The 20,198-nt window shown below is 45.3% G+C and overlaps 1 protein-coding gene across 1 annotated transcript in view; it reads left to right on the forward strand.

Annotated features, from left to right (window-relative positions):
• miga1 (mitoguardin 1) overlaps positions 1-20,198 on the forward strand; it is a 112,114-nt gene that overhangs the window by 15,506 nt on the left and 76,410 nt on the right. The window contains exons 4-6 of the mRNA XM_060829613.1: positions 8,922-9,052; positions 17,169-17,298; positions 18,950-19,086. Coding sequence (XP_060685596.1) covers positions 8,922-9,052; positions 17,169-17,298; positions 18,950-19,086 — 398 coding nt within the window. The remainder of the gene's footprint in view (positions 1-8,921; positions 9,053-17,168; positions 17,299-18,949; positions 19,087-20,198) is intronic.

Genomic DNA, 20,198 nt, shown 5'->3' on the forward strand with positions numbered 1-20,198 from the left:
TCCCTTACTGATTAAAAATCTGTTCATCTCAGTCTTTAATATCCATAATGACCCAGCCTTTGAGAAGCTTGTGCAGTAAAGAACTTTGCAAATCGCTATCCTCTGAGAGAAAAAAATCCTCCTCGTCTCTCTTTTTTTAAATGTGTGGACAATTAATCTGAGATTATGCCCTCTGCTCTTAGACAATCCCACAAGGGAAAAGAATCTTCCTGCAGTTACCCTGTCAAGTTCCTTAAGAACTTGACAGGGTAATAAGTTTTAATAAGGTTCCTCTCATTCCTCTATATTCCAATGAGTACAGGCCCAATCTACTCAACCTTCTCATAAGACAGTCCCTCCATTCCTGGGATCAGTTTAGTGAACCTTCTCTGATCTGCCTCTAATATCTTTCCTTAGATAAGGGGCCCAAAATTGTTCATAGTATTCCAGCTATGGTCTCACAAGTACCTTGTTCAGTTTTAGCAAACTCACAACATGTAAACTCTGTTCCCTTTGAATGAAAGACCAATCTTCCATTTGCCTTCACAATTGCTCATTCACCTTGGGTGCTAGCTTTTGGTGGTTCGTGGACAATGCCTCCCAAATCTCTCTGCTCTGTAGCTTTCTGCAATCTTTCTCAATTTAATCAATATTCAGCTCCTCTATTCTCCTGGCCAAATTGCATAACCTAACAGGTTTTTCCAAAGAAAAAGCTTGCATTTATATCATGCTTTTCCAAACTGCAGGATGTCCTAATATAAAATATTTCTGATGTATATTCTTTGTTGCAACATGAAACAAGGTAGCAGCATGTATGACTACAGCAAGCTGCTATGAAAAACAATGAAGTGTGTAAGACAATCTGTTACAGGGATGCTGGCTGAAGAATAAATATCAGCCAGGGCACTTTTCTGCTCTTCCTAATAGTGCTGTGGAATTGTGAAAGGGGATGCGTGGCTTTTTTTCAAAGTCACGTGAGAAAGACAGCACCTCCAGCAGTGCTGCACTCTTACTGTCACTCAGATTGAACCAATATCCCAAAGGGCATTAAGAGTCGCTGAGGACATCATCCTGGAACTTCATTGGAGCAAAAATCATGGAGAAATCAGATGTGGATATGAAGGGAGAAAGAATTGAGGGGGATGGTGAATGGGTGCAAATGGAGATTGAACTGTGAAAATCAAACAACCCTGTTTGAGACTAATGACCTCTTTCTTTAAAAAGACATTAGAGTCATAGAGATGTGCAGCACAGAAACAGACCCTTTGGTCCAACTTGTCCATGCAGACCAGATATCCTAAACTAATCTAGTCCCATTTGGCCCATTTCCCTCTAAACCCTTCCTATTCATGTACCCATCCAGATGTCTTTTAAATGTAATTGCCCAAGCCTCCACCACTTTCTCTGGCAGCTAATTCCATATACACACTACCCTCTGTGTGAAAAGGTTGCCCATTAGATCCCTTTTAAATCTTTCCCCTCACCTTAAACCTATGCCCTCGAGTTCTGGACTCCCCCACTCCAGAGAAATTGCTGGAAAAGCTCAGCAGGCCTGGCAGCATCTATGGAGAGAAACCAAACTCCTCAGTTCTAAAGAAGTGTCACTGGACCTGAAACATTAACTCTGATTTCTCGTCATACATGTTGCCAGACCTGCTGAGCTTTTCCAGCAATTTCTTTCGTTGATTCTGATTTCCAGCATTGCAGCTTTTTATTTGGGAATTTAGTTAGCCTGATTTCTAAGATTCTTTTTATTCTTATTCAAGACAGGTTGTCAAGACAGAATTTAGAAATGCAAGCAAATTCAAAATGCTGCTGAAATAGATTAGATTCCCTAGTGTGTGGGAACAGGCCATTCAGCCCAACCGGTCCACACCGACCCTCCAAAGAGTAACCCACCCAGTCCATTTCCCTCTGACTAATGCACTTAACACTATGGACAAATTTTAGCATGGCCAATTCACCTAACCTGCGCATCGTTGGACTGTGGGAGGAAACCCACACAGACACGGGGAGAATGTGCAAACTCCACACAGACAGTCACGGGAGGTTGGAATTGAATCTGGGACCCTGGTGCTGTGAGGCAGCAGTGCTAACCACTGTGCCTCCTCAAATTTGTGAGACTTGATCCTTGAATGCTATATTTCTCTGTCACCAACAATATCTGGAATTCACAAACACCTCATTGGCTGTGATTCGCTTTGATTCCCGGAGTCATGACGGGCTCTTGTATAAAATGTGAATCTCCTCACAGCATCATTTTGATCGTTGATGTAGGTTTTTACATCATGGCTGTATCTGATTCACTATGTTGAGAAAGGCTTAAAGGCTACCATCCTTCATGGAACTGGGCTGCATAGATTTACGTAGGATAAATGATACAGGCATAGGCCAGTCTGTCCATTCCATTCTATATCCACTCCCTCCACCATCGACGCTCAGTAACAGCAATGTATACTGTCTACAAGATGCATTGCAGACATTCACCAAGGCTTCTTCAGCAGCCCCTTCCAAACCAATGACCACTTCCTTCTAGAACGAATGGGGCAACAGATACATGGGAGCATACCCACCTGCAAGTTGCCCTCCAAGCCACTCACCATCCTAACTTGGAAATATATCGCCGTTCCTTCACTGTCCTAGGTCAAGATCTTGGAACTCCTTCTGCAGCTGCATTATCCACCCCTATACCAAATGGACTGCAGTGGTTCCAAGGAGGTGGCTCACCATTATTCATCACTGTGGAAAGTCGAGCGAGGCATTAAATGCTGACCTGCCTAACAATGCCCCCAACAACTAACATGGGCATAGAAACATTTAAAAAAAAGGTGTGGGCCATTCAGCCCTTTGAGCCTGTTCTGCCATTCAATATGAACATGGCTGATCATCCAACTCAGTTTCCTATTCACACTTTCACCCCTTACTCTTTGAAACCTTTAGCTATTAGAACTGTATCTAACTCCTTCTTGAATATGTTCAATGTTTTGGACTGTGACTCCTGGTTTTGGTCTCCCCTGTCATCAAGAACATCTTTCCTGTATTTACCCATGCAGCTTTCTGACCTCTCCCAAGCCAATAGTGAGGAAAGGTGAGCAGGGACATTGGCAGAAGAGTTGTGAAATCCCTGGAAAATAGCATGAAAAGTGGAGAGAAACCATGGACCTTCATGGACCACCACCCCTCATCACTAAATCTCAGTTATATAAAGGGACAGCACAGTGGCTCAGTGGTTAGCACTGCTGCCTCACAGCACCAGGGACCCACGTTTGATTCCTTGGGCGAACTGCCTGTGTGGAGTTTGCATGTTCTCTCTGCATAGATTTAACAAAGCTATTCTCTATCCTTCAGTACACATGACAATCAATCAATCAATCAATTGCTGTGGGTGCTCTGGTTTCATTCCACAGTCCAAAGATGTGCAGGTTAGGTGGACTGGCCATGTTAAATTGCCCATAGTGTCCAGGGATGTGCAGTTTAGATGGGTTTCCTATTGGAAATACAGGATTGGGGGGGGTGGGTCTGGGTGGGATGCTCTTTGGAGGGTCGGTGTGGACTCGATGGGCTGAATGGCGTGCTTCCGCACTGTCAGGATTCTATGATGAAATATAACCTGATCAAGTGTTTGAATTATTAGCCCAATTAATTGCAAGTTGTCTGCTCATTCTAGCCAAAAATGAAGCACACAGACAACCAATATGAATGATTTTCACTATGACAGCAATGTCAGCTTGGAAAGGAAGTATCGGTGCTAGGTTTGCAGGTGACTCAAAGATAGGTGGAGGAATGGGTAGTGTTGAGGAAGTAGGGGCTGCAGACAGACTTGGGTTGTCTAGGAGAGTGGGCAAAGAGGTGGCAAAGTGTGACGTTATACACTTTGGTAGAAGAATAGAGACAGACTATCTTCCAAATGGGAAAAGGCTTCAGAAATCTGAAGCATATAGGAACTTGGGAGTCCTTGTTCAGAATTCTGTCAAGGTTAACATGTAAATTCACTCAGTGGTTAGGAAGGTGAAATGCAGTGTTAGCATTCGTTTGGGGGGGGGGGGGGGAGGGGGGCTAGAAAAGAATGGTAGAAACGTACTGCTGAGACTGTATATGGATCTGGTCAGATCGCATTTGGAATATTGTGAGCAGTTTTGAGACCCGTACCTTTACTCAGCGAGTTGTGAGTTCATGGAATGCCCTGCCAGTAACAGTGGTGGACTCTCCCTCTTTATGGGCATTTAAACGGGCATTGGATAGGCATATGGAGGATAGTGGGCTAGTGTAGGTTAGATGGGCTTGGATCAGCGCAACATAGAGGGCCGAAGGGCCTGGACTGCGCTGTACTTTTCTATGTTCTTTCTAAGAAGGATGTACAGGGTTTGCAAGAATGATCCCAGAATGAAGGGCTTGTCATATGAGGGGAATGGTTGAGGACTCTGTGTTTGTCTTTGATGGAGTTTAGAAGGACAAGGGTGGGATCTGATTGAAGCTTACAGAATACTGAGAGGCCTGGATAGAGTGGATGTGGAGAAGATGTTTCCACTGTTAAGAGAGGCCAGGATCCGAGGGCACATCCTCAGAGTGAAGGGATGACCCTTTAGAACTGAGGTGAGGAGGACTTTGTTCAGCCGGAGGGTGGTGAATCAGTGGAACTCATTGTGTGCAGAGGCTTGTGGAGGCCAAGTCATTGAATGTATTCAACCAGAGATAGTTGGGTTGTTGATTAGTAAGGGGATCCAGGGTTGCAGCCAGAAGGCAGGAGAATCAGGTTTGCGAAACCTATCAGCCAAGATTGAATGGTGGACCAGACTTGATGGGCAGAATGGTCTAATTCTGCTCCAATATCTTATTGCCTAAGATCTAAGGAGTACCATGGTGCTCTACCTCACATCCCTTGTCAGGACTTATAAGTTGGCTGGTGAAATATAATTGTGTTTGACACTCAGACAGCACTAATGGGAAGTTAACATGTAACTGTGTCTGTTCTGATTGAAGAGTCTCTTTTCATAAGCTGACCACACGAGTGCAACACTTAAACGTTACATCAGCACTTTCCCGTGTCAACTTCTGTGTGTAATCAATAGAAGAGGAATTTCCTTCATGTACTCATCCAACCAAGTGATAATTATCACTGCTGGAGATCAGAATATCTGGTATTTTGTTTCTTGGTGTTGTATAGTACATCTTGTAAGTGTTAAACGTGCTTTATATAACAGTAATCTTGGAACCATTTGCCAACAGAATGTTTTGCTCTCTATTGGAAAAATATTTTTTAAAAGCAGGAGCCTACATTTATATAAATGATTTGGACGTGAACATCAGAGGTGTAGTTAGTAAGTTTGCAGATGACACCAAACTTAAAGGTGTAGTGGACAGCGAAGAAGGTTACCTCAGATTACAACAGGATCTTGATCAGATGGGCCAATGGGCTGAGGAGTGACAGATGGAGTTTAATTCAGATAAATGTGAGGTGCTGCATTTTTGAAAAGCAAATCAAAGCAGGACGTATACACTTAATGGTCAGGTCCTAGGGAGTGTTACTAAACAAAGAGACCTTGGAGTGCAGGTTCATAGTTCCTTGAAAATGGAGTCACAGGTAGATAGGATAGTGAAAAAGGCGTTTGGTATGCTTTCCTTTATTGGTCAGAGTATTGAGTATAGCAGTTGGGAGGTCATGTTGCGGCTGTAAAGAACATTGGTTAGGCCACAGTTGGAATATTGCGTGCAATTCTGGTCTCTTTCCGATCGGAAAGATGTTGTGAAACTTGAAAGGGTTCAGAAAAGATTTACAAGGATGTTGCCAGGGTTGGAGGATTTGAGCTATAGGGAGAGGCTGAACAGGCTGGGGCTGTTTTCCCTGGAGCGTTGGAACCTGAGGGGTGACCTTATAGAGGTTTATAAAATCATGAGGGACATGGATATGATAAATAGACAAGGTCTTTACCTTGGGGTTGGGGAGTCCAGGACTAAAGGGCTTAGATTTAGGGTGAGAGGGAACGATATATAAGGGACCTAAGGGGCAAACTTTTCACACACAGGATGGTGCATGTATGCAATAAGCTGCCAGGGAAAGTGATGGAGGTTAGTACAATGCTGAAGATTCCTGAAGAAGGGCTTATGCCTGAAACGTCGATTCTCCTGCTCCTTTGATGCTGCCTGACCTGCTGCGCTTTTCCAGCAGCACATTTTTCAGCTCTGATCTCCAGGATCTGCAGTCCTCACTTTCTGCTAGAGGCTAGTACAATTACAGCATTTAAAAAGCATCTGTTTGGGTATATGAATAGGAAGGGTTTGGAGGGATATGGGCCAGGTGCTAGCCGGTGGGACTAGATTGGGTTGGGATATCTGGTCGGCATGGACGGGTTGGACCGAAGGTTCTGTTTCCGTGCTGTACATCTGAGTCTGTGGCTGTATTTACATAGCTCCTTTCCTCATGTTGTCTCAAAGCAACTTGCGATAAATAACATTGTTTTGATGCGCAGTCGGTATTGAAGTATTGGAAGTGCAGCAATCACTTTGCTGGAAGCAAGCTATGTCCTTTTGTCATATTGATTGAGAAATAAATATTAACCAGCACACAGGGAGGATTTCTCTGGTCTCTTTCAAAAAGCATCATGGGATCTTTTGTGTCTCTAGTTTAACGTCTCATCTGAAAGACGGCACTCCTGGCTGTGCAACCTTCCCTCAGATCTGCTTAGGAGCGTCAGTTGAGAATTTACACTTGAAGCTGCAATCGTGAGAGGCATAGATGAGCTTTACCCAATGGTGAGGGAGTCTAAAACTAGAGTGCATAGGTTTAAGGTGAGAAGGGAGAGATACAAAGGGTCCTGACGGGCAGTTTTCACCCACAGAGGGTGGTGTGTGTCTGGAAGGGGCTGCTAAAGGTAGTGGTGGAGATGAGTACACTTTTGTCATTTAGGAAACATATGGACAGGTACATGGATGTAGGTAAAAACAATGACTGCAGATGCTGGAAAACAAATTCTGGATCAGTGGTGCTGGAAGAGCACAGCAGTTCAGGCAGCAACCGAGGAGCAGCACGATCGATGTTTTGGGCAAAAGCCCTTCATCAGGAATAAAGACAGAGAGCCAGAAGCGTGGAGAGATAAGCTAGAGGAGGGTGGGGGTGGGGAGAAAGTAGCATAGAGTACAATAGTTGAGTGGGAGAGGGGATGAAGGTGGTAGGTCAGGGAGGAGGGTGGGGGTGGATAAGTGGAAAAGAAGATAGGTAGGACAAGTCATGGGGACAGTGCTGAGCTGGAAGTTTGGAACTAGGGTGAGGTGGGGGAAGGGGAAATGAGGAAACTGTTGAGGTCCACATTGATGCCCTGGGGTTGAAGTGTTCTGAGGCGGAAAATGAGGCGTTCTTCCTCCAGGCGTCTGGTGGTGAGGGAGCAGTGAAGGAGGCCCAGGACCTCCATGTCCTTGGCAGAGTGGGAGGGGGAATTGAAATGTTGGGCCACAGGGCAGTGTGGTAGATTGGTGCGGGTGTTCCAGAGATGTTCCCTAAAGTGCTCTGCTAGGAGGCGCCCAGTCTCCCCAATGTAGAGGAGACCGCATCGGGAGCAACGGATACAATAAATGATATTAGTGGATGTGCAGGTAAAACTTTGATGAATGTGGAAGACTCCTTTAGGGCCTTGGATGGAGGTGAGGGAGGAGGTGTGGGCACAGGTTTTGCAGTTCCAGGCATGGTGGACCAAACACAGGCAAATGGGACTAGATTAATTGTGAAAACTGGGCAGCATGGACAAGTCGGGCTGAAGGGCCTTTTTCATGCTGTAAACCTCTGACTACAAGCTGTTGAATGGAATTTGAACCAAAGGCTGTTCTAGTGGTAGGAATGTAACTGCTGAGCTGTGGCTGTCACAAGACGTGACAGATTGTGCTGTAAGTGTATAGGACAAGCTAGTTGTCCATGTTTACCTTCTGTTGGACAGGGTTGTAGTCAATATTATTCATGTACTGGGCAATTGTATTTTTATATATAAGTTTTATATTATGAGGACAACCTGCATAAACTTTGCTTTAGGAAGTCGAGGTGTGTTCTAACTGAGATCTTCAAAACGACTGAACAATATGTTAAAGGAAAAGTCAGCTATGGCTTCGCAAATCTAAATCTGCATCAGTCTGTCAGTTTAGTTCCTGCTTTAACAAGATTCCCACCTCGGGCAACTGTCCGTGTGGAGTTTGCACATTCTCCCCATCTCTGCATGGGTTTCCTCCGGGTGCTCTGGTTTCCTCCCACGATTCAAAGATGTGCAGGTCAGGTGGATTGGCCGCGCTAAATTGCTCAGTGTTGAGGGATGTGTAGGTTAGGTGCATTAGTCAGGGTTTAATGTAGAGTAATAGGGTAGGGAAATGAGTCTGGGTGGGTTACTCTTCTGAGGACCGGTGTGGACTTGTTGGGACGGAGCGCTTGTTTCCACACGAGGGATTCTTTGAAGAGACTTTCAAAAGAGGTTACTGCTTTTCACAAGATGTGAAAAGATTTGTGTCCGAGTGTAGGGAACTTGGAATTGTGGGTCAGCCTGGGTTCAACTGGTGCTATTCTCACCTCTGAGAGAGAAGATTGGGGTCAAAGGTCTGAGTGTATAAAGCAGGCTGAGGAAGCCGTGTGCTGTGGGAACTGTCGTTGAAAGGTACCATGCCAGAACGGCGTTCAAACTGCTTTGTTGGATGGAGATTAGCAAAATAGTAGGGGATCTCTCCCTTACATTCTGGTCAATGCTCCTCAATGAATGTGACCCAAAATCATTTTTATCGTTTTCCTTTGCTCTGCTCAAAGTTGAGCTGCAACTTTTCCTGCATCACTGCAACAACAACCCTTCCAGTGTCTTGCATTCAATAATGTGCTGAAAGGCGCTATATAAATACAAGTTCTTTCTGTCTTTCAGCCTGTACAAAGGATGCATTTGTGACAATGTAATTTCTCTCTCTGTGACCTCCATCCACAGGTTCGAGTTGTGCCAGCAGTCGGCAGAACCTGAGCCTCTCCCTGCAGTCGAAGGGATCACAATCGCTCAACACCTACGCATCTGTGGGACTGCTCAGCAAGTACTCTGGCTCCGTGCAGAGCCTGGCCTCAGTAAGTAGCTGATGAACAGTCGCTCAAATCCCTGGATGAAGGAACTGAGAGCATTGTACTACGTTTTGCAGGTGACACAAAGCTAGGTGGAGGGGCAAGTATTGTTGAGGAAGTGGGGAGGCTACAGAGAACTTGGACAGGGTGGGAGAATGGGCAAGCAAGTGGCAGATTGAATACAGAATTGGAACGTGTGAGGCACATTGGCATGAGGAGTAAAGTGTAAACTGTTTTCTAAATGGGGAAAGGTTTCGGAAATCTGAATCATAAAGGGTCTTGGGAGCCCTATTTCAGCACTCTTTTAAGATTAACATGTAGATCCAGTTGGCAATTACAAAGACCTATCACCTTCATCCCCTCCCCCACTCACCTATTGTACTCTATGCTACTTTCTCCCCACCCCCACTCTCCTCTCACTTATCTCTCCACCCTTCAGGCACTCTGCCTGTATTCCTGATGAAGGGCTTTTGCCTGAAACGTCGATTTTCCTGCTCAGATGCTGCCTGAACTGCTGTGCTTTTCCAGCACCACTCTAATCTAGAATTAGAAAGGCAAATGCAATTTTTTTTAAATTTCAAAAATATACTTTATTCATAAAATATTTGATACACTGTACATTTGGTAATTCCATACATATGTCAACATTTACATACACAGCTCAGAATTTTCATTATTACATACAGATCTGTGCATTTCTCACTCACATATTGAGCTAAGGCGTCAGCAGAGCCCAAATGACTGCAGGGCCCCCTGATCTTCTTTAGACAAGCAGATGTTAAACGGTGGTCTTTCCCCACCGCGCCTTGGCGGCAGCTGCCCCAAGCTTCAGAGCGTCCCTCAACACGTAGTCCTGGACCTTGGAATGTGCCAGTCTGCAACACTCAGTCGGGGTCAACTCCTTCAGCTGGAAGATCAACAGGTTTCGGACCACCCAGAGAGCGTCCTTCACCGAGTCGATGATCCTCCAGGCGCAATGCAATGTTAACGTTCAGTTTGTGAGGGCTAGAATACAAGAGCAGAGATGTCATGCTGAGCCTGCGAAAAGCTCCGGTCAGACCACATTTAGAATATTGTGAGCAATTTTGGGCCCAATATCTAAGGAAGAATGTGCTGGCCTTGGAGGGGGTCCAGAAGGAATTTACAGAATTATCGGAAATTACAGAAAACTGAAAGGCCTGGATAGAGTGGATGTAGAGAAAATGTTTCCACAAGTGGGACAAACCAGGCTCTGGGCGGACAGCCTCAGAGTGAAAGGATGACCTTTTGAGAACTGAGACGAGGAAGAATTTCTTTCAGCCAGAGGGTGGTGAATGAAAGAACAAAGAACGGGAACAGACCCTTTGACCCACCAAGACTGCGCCAACACACTGTCTTTCTAAACTAAAAACCTTCTTGCCTCTATGTGGTCTGTATCCCTCCCTTCTCATATATCGAGGAAAAAATGAGGACTGCAGATACTGGAGATCCGAGCTGAAAAATGTGTTGCTGGAAAAGCACAGCAGGTCAGGCAGCATCCAAGGAGCAGGAGAATCGACGTTTCGGGCATAAGCCCTTCTTCAGGAAAGAAGGGCTTATGCCCGAAACGTCGATTCTCCTGCTCCTTTGATGCTGCCTGACCTGCTGTGCTTTTCCAGCAACACACTTATCCATATATCTGTCAAGGTGCCCCTTAAATGTTGCTATTGTATCCACCACCTCCATCACCTCCTATGGCTGCTCATCCCAGGCATGTACCACCCGCTGTCTAAAAAGACTTGCCTTTCACATCCTTTAAACTTACTCTCTTTTACCTTAAACCTGAATCTCCTGGTAATTGGCATTTCTACCCCTGGAATAGAAGTCTAACCTGGGGAATTCATTGCTGCAGAAGGATGTGAAGACCTAGTCATTGAGTGTTTTTGCGACAGTGATAGGTAGGTTCTTGATTGTCATGGGGATCAAAGGTTACAGGGAGAAGGCAAGAGATTGAGATGAGGAACATGTCAGCCAGGATTGAACAGGCACGATGGGCTGAGTAGCGTAATTCTGTTCCTATATCTTATGGTGTCATGGAGGTTTGTTCAAGCCAACAGTGAAAGCTGAGGTGCACCTTTCGCTTTGGAACCTCTGTACAGCAACACCCCCAAGTCAAACCCATCACTCTCTAAAAAACATTTCTCATTTTCACTTCAGATCAACCTTATGAATTATATATCATTTGTGGGCGGCATGGTGGCACAGTGGTTAGCACTGCTGCCTCACAGCGCCAGAGACCCGGGTTCAATTCCCAACTCAGGTGACTGACTGTGTGGAGTTTGCACATTCTCCCCGTGTCTGCGTGAGTTTCCTCTGGGTGCTCCAGTTTCCTCCCGCAGTCCAAAAATGTGCAGGTCAGGTGAATTGGCCATGCTAAATTGCCTGTAGTGTTAGGTAAAGGGGTAAAATTGTGGAAGGGGATTTAGCATTAAGTTATGAGGAGGAGGGCTTCACCAATTTGTTCATAAGACTGACTGCTTTTTAGTCTTCTCTGTTACAGACCTCCAGACTTGCCCAATAACCATCTCGAAGGATACCACATGTCCATGCATTAAGTGTGTAGACCTATGAATGGGTGGTTTGCGCTTCAGCGGGTCGGTGTGGACTTGTTGGGCCGAAGGGCCTGTTTCCACACTGAAAGTAATCTAATCTAATAATGGAGATAACATTCAGAGCTGAAAATAAAGCAACTCTGGGAGACGAGAGAGAATAATATAGGAATAAGGAGTTGCCCAGTTAAGACAGAGATGTGGAATGTCTTCTCTCAGAGAGTAGTGAATCCTTGGAATTCTTTACCACCGAGGCCTGTCAAGGCTGGGGAATTAAGTGATGCTGAGATGAAAAACAAATTTAAACAGTAAGGGAACCATGGGTAGTTGAGAAAAGGTAGGAAAATATAGCTAATGATTATAAGATCAACTGTGATCTCATTGAAGGACAGAGCAATGGGCTGAATGGCCTCCTTCTGCTCCTATGTCTTATGGTATTGATTTCAAAAGAATTGAAACTGGTGATTTAGCGAACCTTTCATAATCTATGTTTCCAACCTCTGACCTGCTCATAGGTCTACACACTTAATGCATGGACATGTGGTATCCTTCGAGATGGTTATTGGGCAAGTCTGGAGGTCTGTAACAGAGAAGAGTAAAAAGCAGTTAGTCTTATGAACAAATTGGTGAAGCCCTCCTCCTCATAACTTAATGCTAAATCCCCTCCCATAATTTTCATCAGCCCCCACCTCTCTCTCTCTCTCACACACACGCACACCCACACACAAACTCTCTCTGTCACACACACATACACGCATGCAGTTGCGCGCTCACAGTAACACACACACACACGCTTCATCCATCAACAAAGTAAACAAGAAAAGATGAATAATCGCAGAATATTGGAGAAATTCAGCAGATCAGACAAGAATTGTGGGGAAAAAGTCCAGTATGACAACTTCAGAACTGTCAAAGTGCCGAAGTGAGTTGCCCCAGGGTGTTCCAGTGGTCCGGGTAGCAGTCAGTTTGAGGAAGGTTGATGGGGTATACCAGGCATGATTTCTTGGGGAAGGGGCAATTGAAAAGAAGAAGGGTAGAGTCACCACTTACAACATATCGAATCATACAACAGAGAAAAGGGCCTTGCAATCCGTTGAGTCTGTACTAATCAAGAATAAGAGCCTAACTATTCTAATCCCACTTTCCAGCAGATGGCCCATAGCCTTGTGTGCCTTTGCATTGCAAGTGGACATCTAAATACATCTTCAATGTTATGAGGGTTTCTGCCTCTGTAACCCTTACAGGCAGGGAGTTCCAGATTCCTCCACGTTCTGGATAAAAACAGTATGAGGGCAACTCATTTAAGCGTGTCAGTCTTTTAAATGATTGCATGGTCAGGAGATGTATTGTGTGTGGAAGCCTTTGACCTGCAATAAACCATGCTGTTTATGTCAAAAATTGCCTTTAAGCCTTGTGATTGAGAGGCACATTTGGCCCTCATTTCACAAGAACCAATTTTCAAAAAGTCCAGAATTTTCAAAAAGAGAACTGTCCATTTCATTGCATTTTTCACATCCTGAGGGTAACATGGAATGGGTTGACATATTTTCTTGAGGCTTTTCATATTGTACTCATCAGGACAATTCGCAGATTTTCTTGTCAGATGGGGGAGTTGAAAGAGAGTTTAAGGGTTACTGCGGATTATATCTGCCATAAATGCTGTTGGATGCAAAGCTTATCAGATTGAGTGGATCGGTTGGAGAAACAGATAGAAGCGATGAGTAATTTGCAGCACCAACAGTATGTGATGGATGGCAGTTATAGGAAAGGGGGAAAGTCTCAGATACAGTCACATAGATGGGTTAACTCCAGGAAGGGTAAGAGAGGTCGGCACCTTGGGCAGGAGTCTTTTGTGGATTATACCCATTTCAAACAGGTATGCTGTTTTGGAAAATGTAGGGGGTGATGGAGTTTCAGGGGAACGTAGCACAAGTTTCTGGTATTGACACTGGTTCTAATGCAATGAGGGGTACATCGGCTTCCGAGAGATCAATTGTGTTAGGGGATACTGTAGTCAGAGGTACAGACAGACGTTTCTGTGGCCAGCAGAGATAAAGCAGAATGGTGTGTTGTTTCCCTGGTGCCAAGATCAAGGATGTCTCAGAGAGGATGCAGAATGTTCTCACTGGGGAGAGGGACCAGCAGGAGGTCATTGTCCACATTGGAACCAACAACATAGGAAGGGAAAAGATTGAGACTCTGAAGGGAAATTACAGAGAGTTAGGCAGAAATTTAAAAAAGGAGGTCCTCAAGGGTAGTAATATCTGGATTACTCCCAGTGCTACGAGCTAAAGAAGGCAGGAATAGGAGGATAGAGCAGATGAATGCATGGCTGAGGAGCTGGTGTATGGGAGGAAGATTCATATTTTTGGATCATTGGAATCTCTTTTGGGGTAGAAGTGACCTGTACAAGAAGGACAGATTGCACCTAAATTGGAAGGGGACTAATATACTGGCAGGGAAATTTGCTAGAACTGCTTGGGAGGATTTAAACTAGTAAGGTGGGGGGGGGACCCAGGGAGATAGTGAGGAAAGAGATCGATCGGAGACGGGTACAGCTGAGAACAGAAGTGATTCAAACAGTCAGGGCAGGCAGGGACAAGGTAGGACCAGATATAGATGGAGAGGAGTTTCTTAAGTGTGTACAAGACAATTTTCTGATTCAGTATGTGGATGTACCTACTAGAGAAGGTGCAAAACTTCATCCACTAAGTTAGGGCAGGTGACTGAGGTGTCAGTGGGGGAGCACTTTGGGGCCAGCGACCATAATTCTATTTGTTTTAAAATAGTGATGGAAAAGGATGGACCAGTCCTATAAGTTGAAGTTCTAAATTGGAGAAAGGCCAATTTTGACGATTTTAGGCAAGAACTTTTGAAAGCTGATTGGAGGCAGATGTTCGCAGGCAAAGGAACGGCTGGAAAATGGGAAGCCTTCAGAAATGAGATAACAAGAATCCAGAGAAAGTATATTCCTGTCAGGGTGAAAGGGAAGGCTGGTAGGTATAGGGAATGCTGGATGACTAAAGAAATTGAGGGTTTGGTTAAGAAAAAGAAGGAAGCATATGTCAGGTACAGACAGGATAGATCGAGTGAATCCTTAGAAGAGTATAAAGGAAGTAGGAGTATACTTAAGAGGGAAATCAGGAGGGCAAAAAGGGGACATGAGGTAGCTTTGGCAAATAGAATTAAGGAGAATCCAAAGGGTTTTTACAAATATATTAAGGACAAAAGGGTAACTAGGGAGAGAGTAGGGCCCCTCAAAGATCAGCAAGGCGGCCTTTGTGTGGAGCCACAGAAAATGGGGGAGATACTAAATGAATATTTTGCATCAGTATTTACTGTGGAAAAGGATATGGAAGATATAGACTATAAATGGTGACATCTTGCAAACTGTCCAGATTACAGAGGAGGAAGTGCTGGATGTCTTGAAACAGTTAAAAGTGGATAAATCCCCAGGACCTGATCAGGTGTACCCGAGAACTCTGTGGGAAGCTAGAGAAGTGATTGCTGGGCCTCTTGCTGAGGTCTTTGTATTATTGATAGTCACAGCTGAGGTGCCGGAAGACTGGAGGTTGGCAAACATGGTGCCACTGTTTAAGAAGGGTGGTAAAGACAAGCCAGAGAACTATAGACCGATGAGCCTGACCTCAGTGGTGGGCAAGTTGTTGGAAGGAATCCTGAGGGACAGGACGTACATGTATTTGGAAAGGCAAGGACTGATTCGGGATAGTCAACATGGCTTTGTGCGTGGGAAATCATGTCTCAAAAACTTGACTGAGTTTTTTGAAGAAGTAACAAAGAAGATTGATGAGGGCAGAGCAGTAGATGTGATCTGTATGGACTTCAATAAGGCGTTCGAAAAGGTTCCCCATGGGAGACTAATTAGCAAGGTTAGATCTCATGGAATACAGGGAGAACTCGCTATTTAGATACAGAACTGGCTCAAAGGTAGAAGACAGAGGGTGGTGGTGGAGGGTTGTTCTTCAGACTGGAGGCCTGTGACCAGTGGAATGCCACAAGGATTGGTGCTGGGCCCTCCACTTTTCGTTATTTACATAAATGATTTGGATGCGAGCATAAGAGGTACAGTTAGTAAGTTTGCAGATGACACCAAAATTAGAGGTGTAGTGGACAGTGAAGAGGGTTACCTCAGAATTCAACAGGATTTGGACCAGATGGGCCAATGGGCTGAGAAGGGTCCAATGGGCTGAGAAGTGGCAGATGGAGTTTAATCTAGATAAATGCGAGGTGCTGCATTTTGGGAAAGCAAATCTTATCAGGACTTATACACTTAATGCTAAGATCCTAGGGAGTGTTGCTTAACAAAGAAACCTTGGAGTGCAAGTTCATAGCTCCTTGAAAGTGGAGTCACAGGTAGATAGGATAGTGAAGAAGGTGTTTGGTATGCTTTCCTTTTAATTGGTCAGAGTATTGAGTACAGGAGTTGGGAGGTCATGTTGCAGCTGTACAGGACATTGGTCAGGCCACTGTTGGAATATTTCATGCAATTCTGGTCTCCTTCCTTTTGGAAAGATGTCGTGAAACCTGAAAGGATTCAGAAAAGATTTATAAGGATGTTGCTAGGGTTGGAGGATCTGAGCTACAGGAAGAGGCTGGACAGGATGGGGCTGTTTTTCCTGGAGCATTGGAGGCTGAGGGGTGACCTTATAGAGGTTTACAAAATTATGAGGGACATGGAGAGGGTAAAGAGACAAAGTCTTTTCCCTGGGGTGAGAGGAGTCCAGAACTAGAGGGCATAGGTTTAGGGTGAGAGGGGAAAGATATAAAATAGACCGAAGGGGCAACTTTTTCACGCAGTGTGTGGCATGTGTATGGAATGAGCTGCCAGAGGATGTGGTGGAGGCTGGTACAATTGCAACATTTAAGAGGCATCTGGATGGGTATATGAATAGGAAGTGTTTGGAGGGATATGGGCTGGGTGCTGGGATAGATTGGGTTGGGATATTTGGTCGGCATGGATGGGTTGGACCGAAGGATCTGTTTCCATGCTGTACATCTCTATGACTCTAAGTGCCGATTTAGGGTGGCACGGTGACTCAGTGGTCACCACTGCTGCCTCACAGCGCCATGGACCCAGGTTCGATTGCAACCTCTAGCATCTGGAGTTTGCATATTCTTCCCGTGTCTGGGTGGGTGTGCTCTGGTTTCCTCCCGCAACCCAAAGATAGAGTCCTAAGGCATGGAGACAGGCCCTTTGGCCCAAGCTGGTCCATGTTGACTGAAATGTCCAGGCTAGTTGGATTAGCCATGAGAAATGCAGAATTACAGGGCGTAAGCTTAGGTGGGGAGAATTGGGTCTGGGTGGGATGTTCTTTGGAGAGTCGGTGTGACCCGATGGGCCAAATGGTCTGCTTCTGCACTGTGGAGATTCTAAGAATTTGCAAGAGTCCCAAGTTGAAGGTGCATCAAACAGCAGTGAGTAGAATGGCTTTTGGGGGCGTTTTCTTGCTAACTCGGAGAGGTCGTTTCTTGTTTTTGGTGCATACAGAGCTGGAAAGTGGTTTAACCCATTGTGTGCTTGTTTCTGTACCCAGGCTCGGAGTGCCAACTCCTCCCACAGCTGTGTGTGCGCTGCCACTAACCTGTGGGATAAGGTTGCCGAAGAAAGTGAAGTTAACCTGGTCAGTGTGCCAGTGACTACCCCTGAGAACCTGTACCTGATGGGTATGTGATGAGAGAACAAAGTGGAGAATTGTAACTGCTCTGAAAGGGAAGGCTAAGTGAGGTAAACGAAGAAAATAAAAGGCACAGGAGTTAGGAGCACGCCATTTATTGAGTCAGCTAGTCAGCCAACTCCCACACTCGATGTGATTGTGGCTGTTAGTCTATCTCTGCCTCACTTTCCTACCTTATCCTGTTATTTCCCCAAGAGGACAATAATCTGTCAGCCCTGGTCTCAACTGTGTTCGGTGAAGGATCACCTCCAGCCCTCTGGGCCTGAGAATTCCGAAAGGTTCGTCACCCATTTCCTTGGAGATGTGCCTCCTCATCTCAATCCCCTGAAATGACTGCGCCCTTGTCCTGAGATTGTGTCCCAGCTTTCCCATCTGGGAGGCACGGTTTCCCAGGATAGACCGTATCAAACCCAGTCAAACATTTTCAATGCTGTCACTCTCTTTTGTTCTTCTACAGGGCCAATAGAGTCACAGAGATGTACAGCACGGAAACAGACCCTTCAGTTCAACTCGTCCATGCTGACCAGATATCCAAAATTAATCTAGTCCCATTTGCCAGCATTTGTCCCATATCCCTGTAAACCCTTCCTATTCCTGTACCCATCCTTTTAAATGCTGTAATTGGACCAGTCTCCACCACTTCCTCTGGCAGCTCATCCCATACACTCACCACCCTCTGCGTGAAAACGTTGCCCGGTTGATCCTTTTGAAATCTTTCCCTTCTTACATTAAACCTATGTCCTCTTGTTTTGGATTCCCTCGCCCCAGGGAAAAGACCTTGCCTATTTATCCTATCCATGCCCCTCATAATTTTGTAGACCTCTATAAGATTACCCCACAGCCTCTGACGCTCCAGGGAAAACAGCCCCAGCCTGTTCACCCTCTCCCTATAGCTCAAACGTTCTGACCCTGGCAAAATCCTTGTGAATATTTTGTGAACCCTTTCAAGTTTCGCAACGTCTTTCCTATAGGAGGGAGACCAGAATTGAACGCAGTATTACAAAAGTGGCCTAATGTACTGAGCTTCTCATCCCAGGTATCACCTGGCTAAGACTGGCAATGAGAGGCACTCCACACAACATGCGGAATGTCCTCACAGCCAATGAGGTGCCCTCACTGCCCTCACCTAGGACAGAGTCGGTTTGTGCACAGCAAAATCCCACCAATAAACAAGCGGACTGTTGCGAATGCAGGAAAACTGAAACAGACAGAGGGAAAGCTGGAGGAACTCGGCTGGTCTGGCACCATCCGCAGAGAGACGATCCGTTTCGAGGCCAGTGTGAGTCTTCAGAACACAGTCCAGCAACGTTCAGTTCTGAAAGAGAGTCATATTGGAACTCGAAACATGACTTTGATGCTGCCAGAACCTGCTGACCTTCCAACAGCAGCAGCTTGCCAGCAACTGCAGTCATCTACTGTTAGTTTGAGGAATAGAAATAGTCTAGGAGACCAAGGAGATTATCTTCATGTCCTGCTTTGGCGTCTTTTACACCCAACTGAGAGGGCAGTCATTTGTAATTTCAATGGATGTCTTCTCTCTTCGATCGCTGTGGCTGTTTTAAAAATGTGAAGTCTCTCCACGATTTGTGCTGCTAACCAAGGTCTTGCTGTTCCCTCTGACTGTCACACCCCATTTGCAGGGATGGAGCTGTTTGAGGAAGCTCTTCAGCGTTGGGAGCAGGCTTTGTCTTTCCGTAGCAGACAGGTGGAGGATGAGGCGAACTGCACCGCTGTCAAACTGGGGGCTGGAGACGCAATAGCCGAAGAAACTGTGGAGGTAAGGCCCAGCAAAGAGGGGACAACACCAAACATGAGCTGCAGCATTGTGCACTCCAGAGTTTCAGGGTATGGAGATTCAAATCCTGCCTGGACAAATGGTAAGATTTGAATTCAATAAAAAAATCTGGAATTAAGAGTCTAATAATGACCATGAATCCATTATCGATGATTAGGAAAAACCCATCTGGTTTCATTCATGTCCTTTTGGAAGGAAAACTGTCATCCTCACCTAGTCTGTCCTACATGTGACTTCAGACCCATAGCAATATGATTGACTCTTAACTGCCTCTGGGCAATTAGGGATGGGCAATAAATGCTGGCCTGGCCAGAGATGCCCACATCCCCTGAGTGAATAAACAAAGCAGTATTTTTCAGTTACTCTTGAAATGCAGCAAAGTAATTGGGCACAGCAAGCTCCCACAAACAGAAGTGATTCACTAGAATAGTTCCAGCTATGAGAACCTTCAGCAACGAGGACAGATTGAAGAATTTCTGACTGATGAAGATTGAAAGGGATTCGATACAACTTTCCAAAACCATGGACAGGCTGGACAGAGTGGATTGGGTGAGGCTGTTCCGCTTCTAAAAGAACGGCGCAGCAGAGGGCGCAGATTTAGAGATGTGCAAATGAAGCAAAGGTGATGTGAGACGAATCTTTTTCACAGAGTGAGTAGTTAGGGTGTGGAATGCATTGCCTGGAAATGTGGTGGTGGAGGCAGATTCAATTGAAGCATTCAAGAGGAGCATTGAATGTCTTTAAGACTATAAGACATAGGAGAGGAAATTAGGCCATTCAGCCCACCATGTCTGCTCTGCCATTCAATCATGGCTGATACGTTTCTCAACCCCATTCTCCCACCTTCTCCTTGTAATCCTTGATCCCCTTGATAATCAAGAGTCTATCTATCGCTGTCTTAAAAACACTCAATGACTTAGCCTCCACTGTGGCAGTGAGTTCCATAGATTCACCACACTCTAGCTGAAGAATTTTCTCCTTATCACCTTTCTAAAAGGCCTTCCCGTTACTCTAAGGTTGTGCCTTCTCAATGGAAACATCTTCCCAACATCCACTGGATGTCCAGACCATCCAGTATTCTGTACGTTTCAATT

This window comes from Hemiscyllium ocellatum, chromosome 9 (assembly GCF_020745735.1).
Source record: "Hemiscyllium ocellatum isolate sHemOce1 chromosome 9, sHemOce1.pat.X.cur, whole genome shotgun sequence".
Classification (NCBI taxonomy): domain Eukaryota; kingdom Metazoa; phylum Chordata; class Chondrichthyes; order Orectolobiformes; family Hemiscylliidae; genus Hemiscyllium; species Hemiscyllium ocellatum.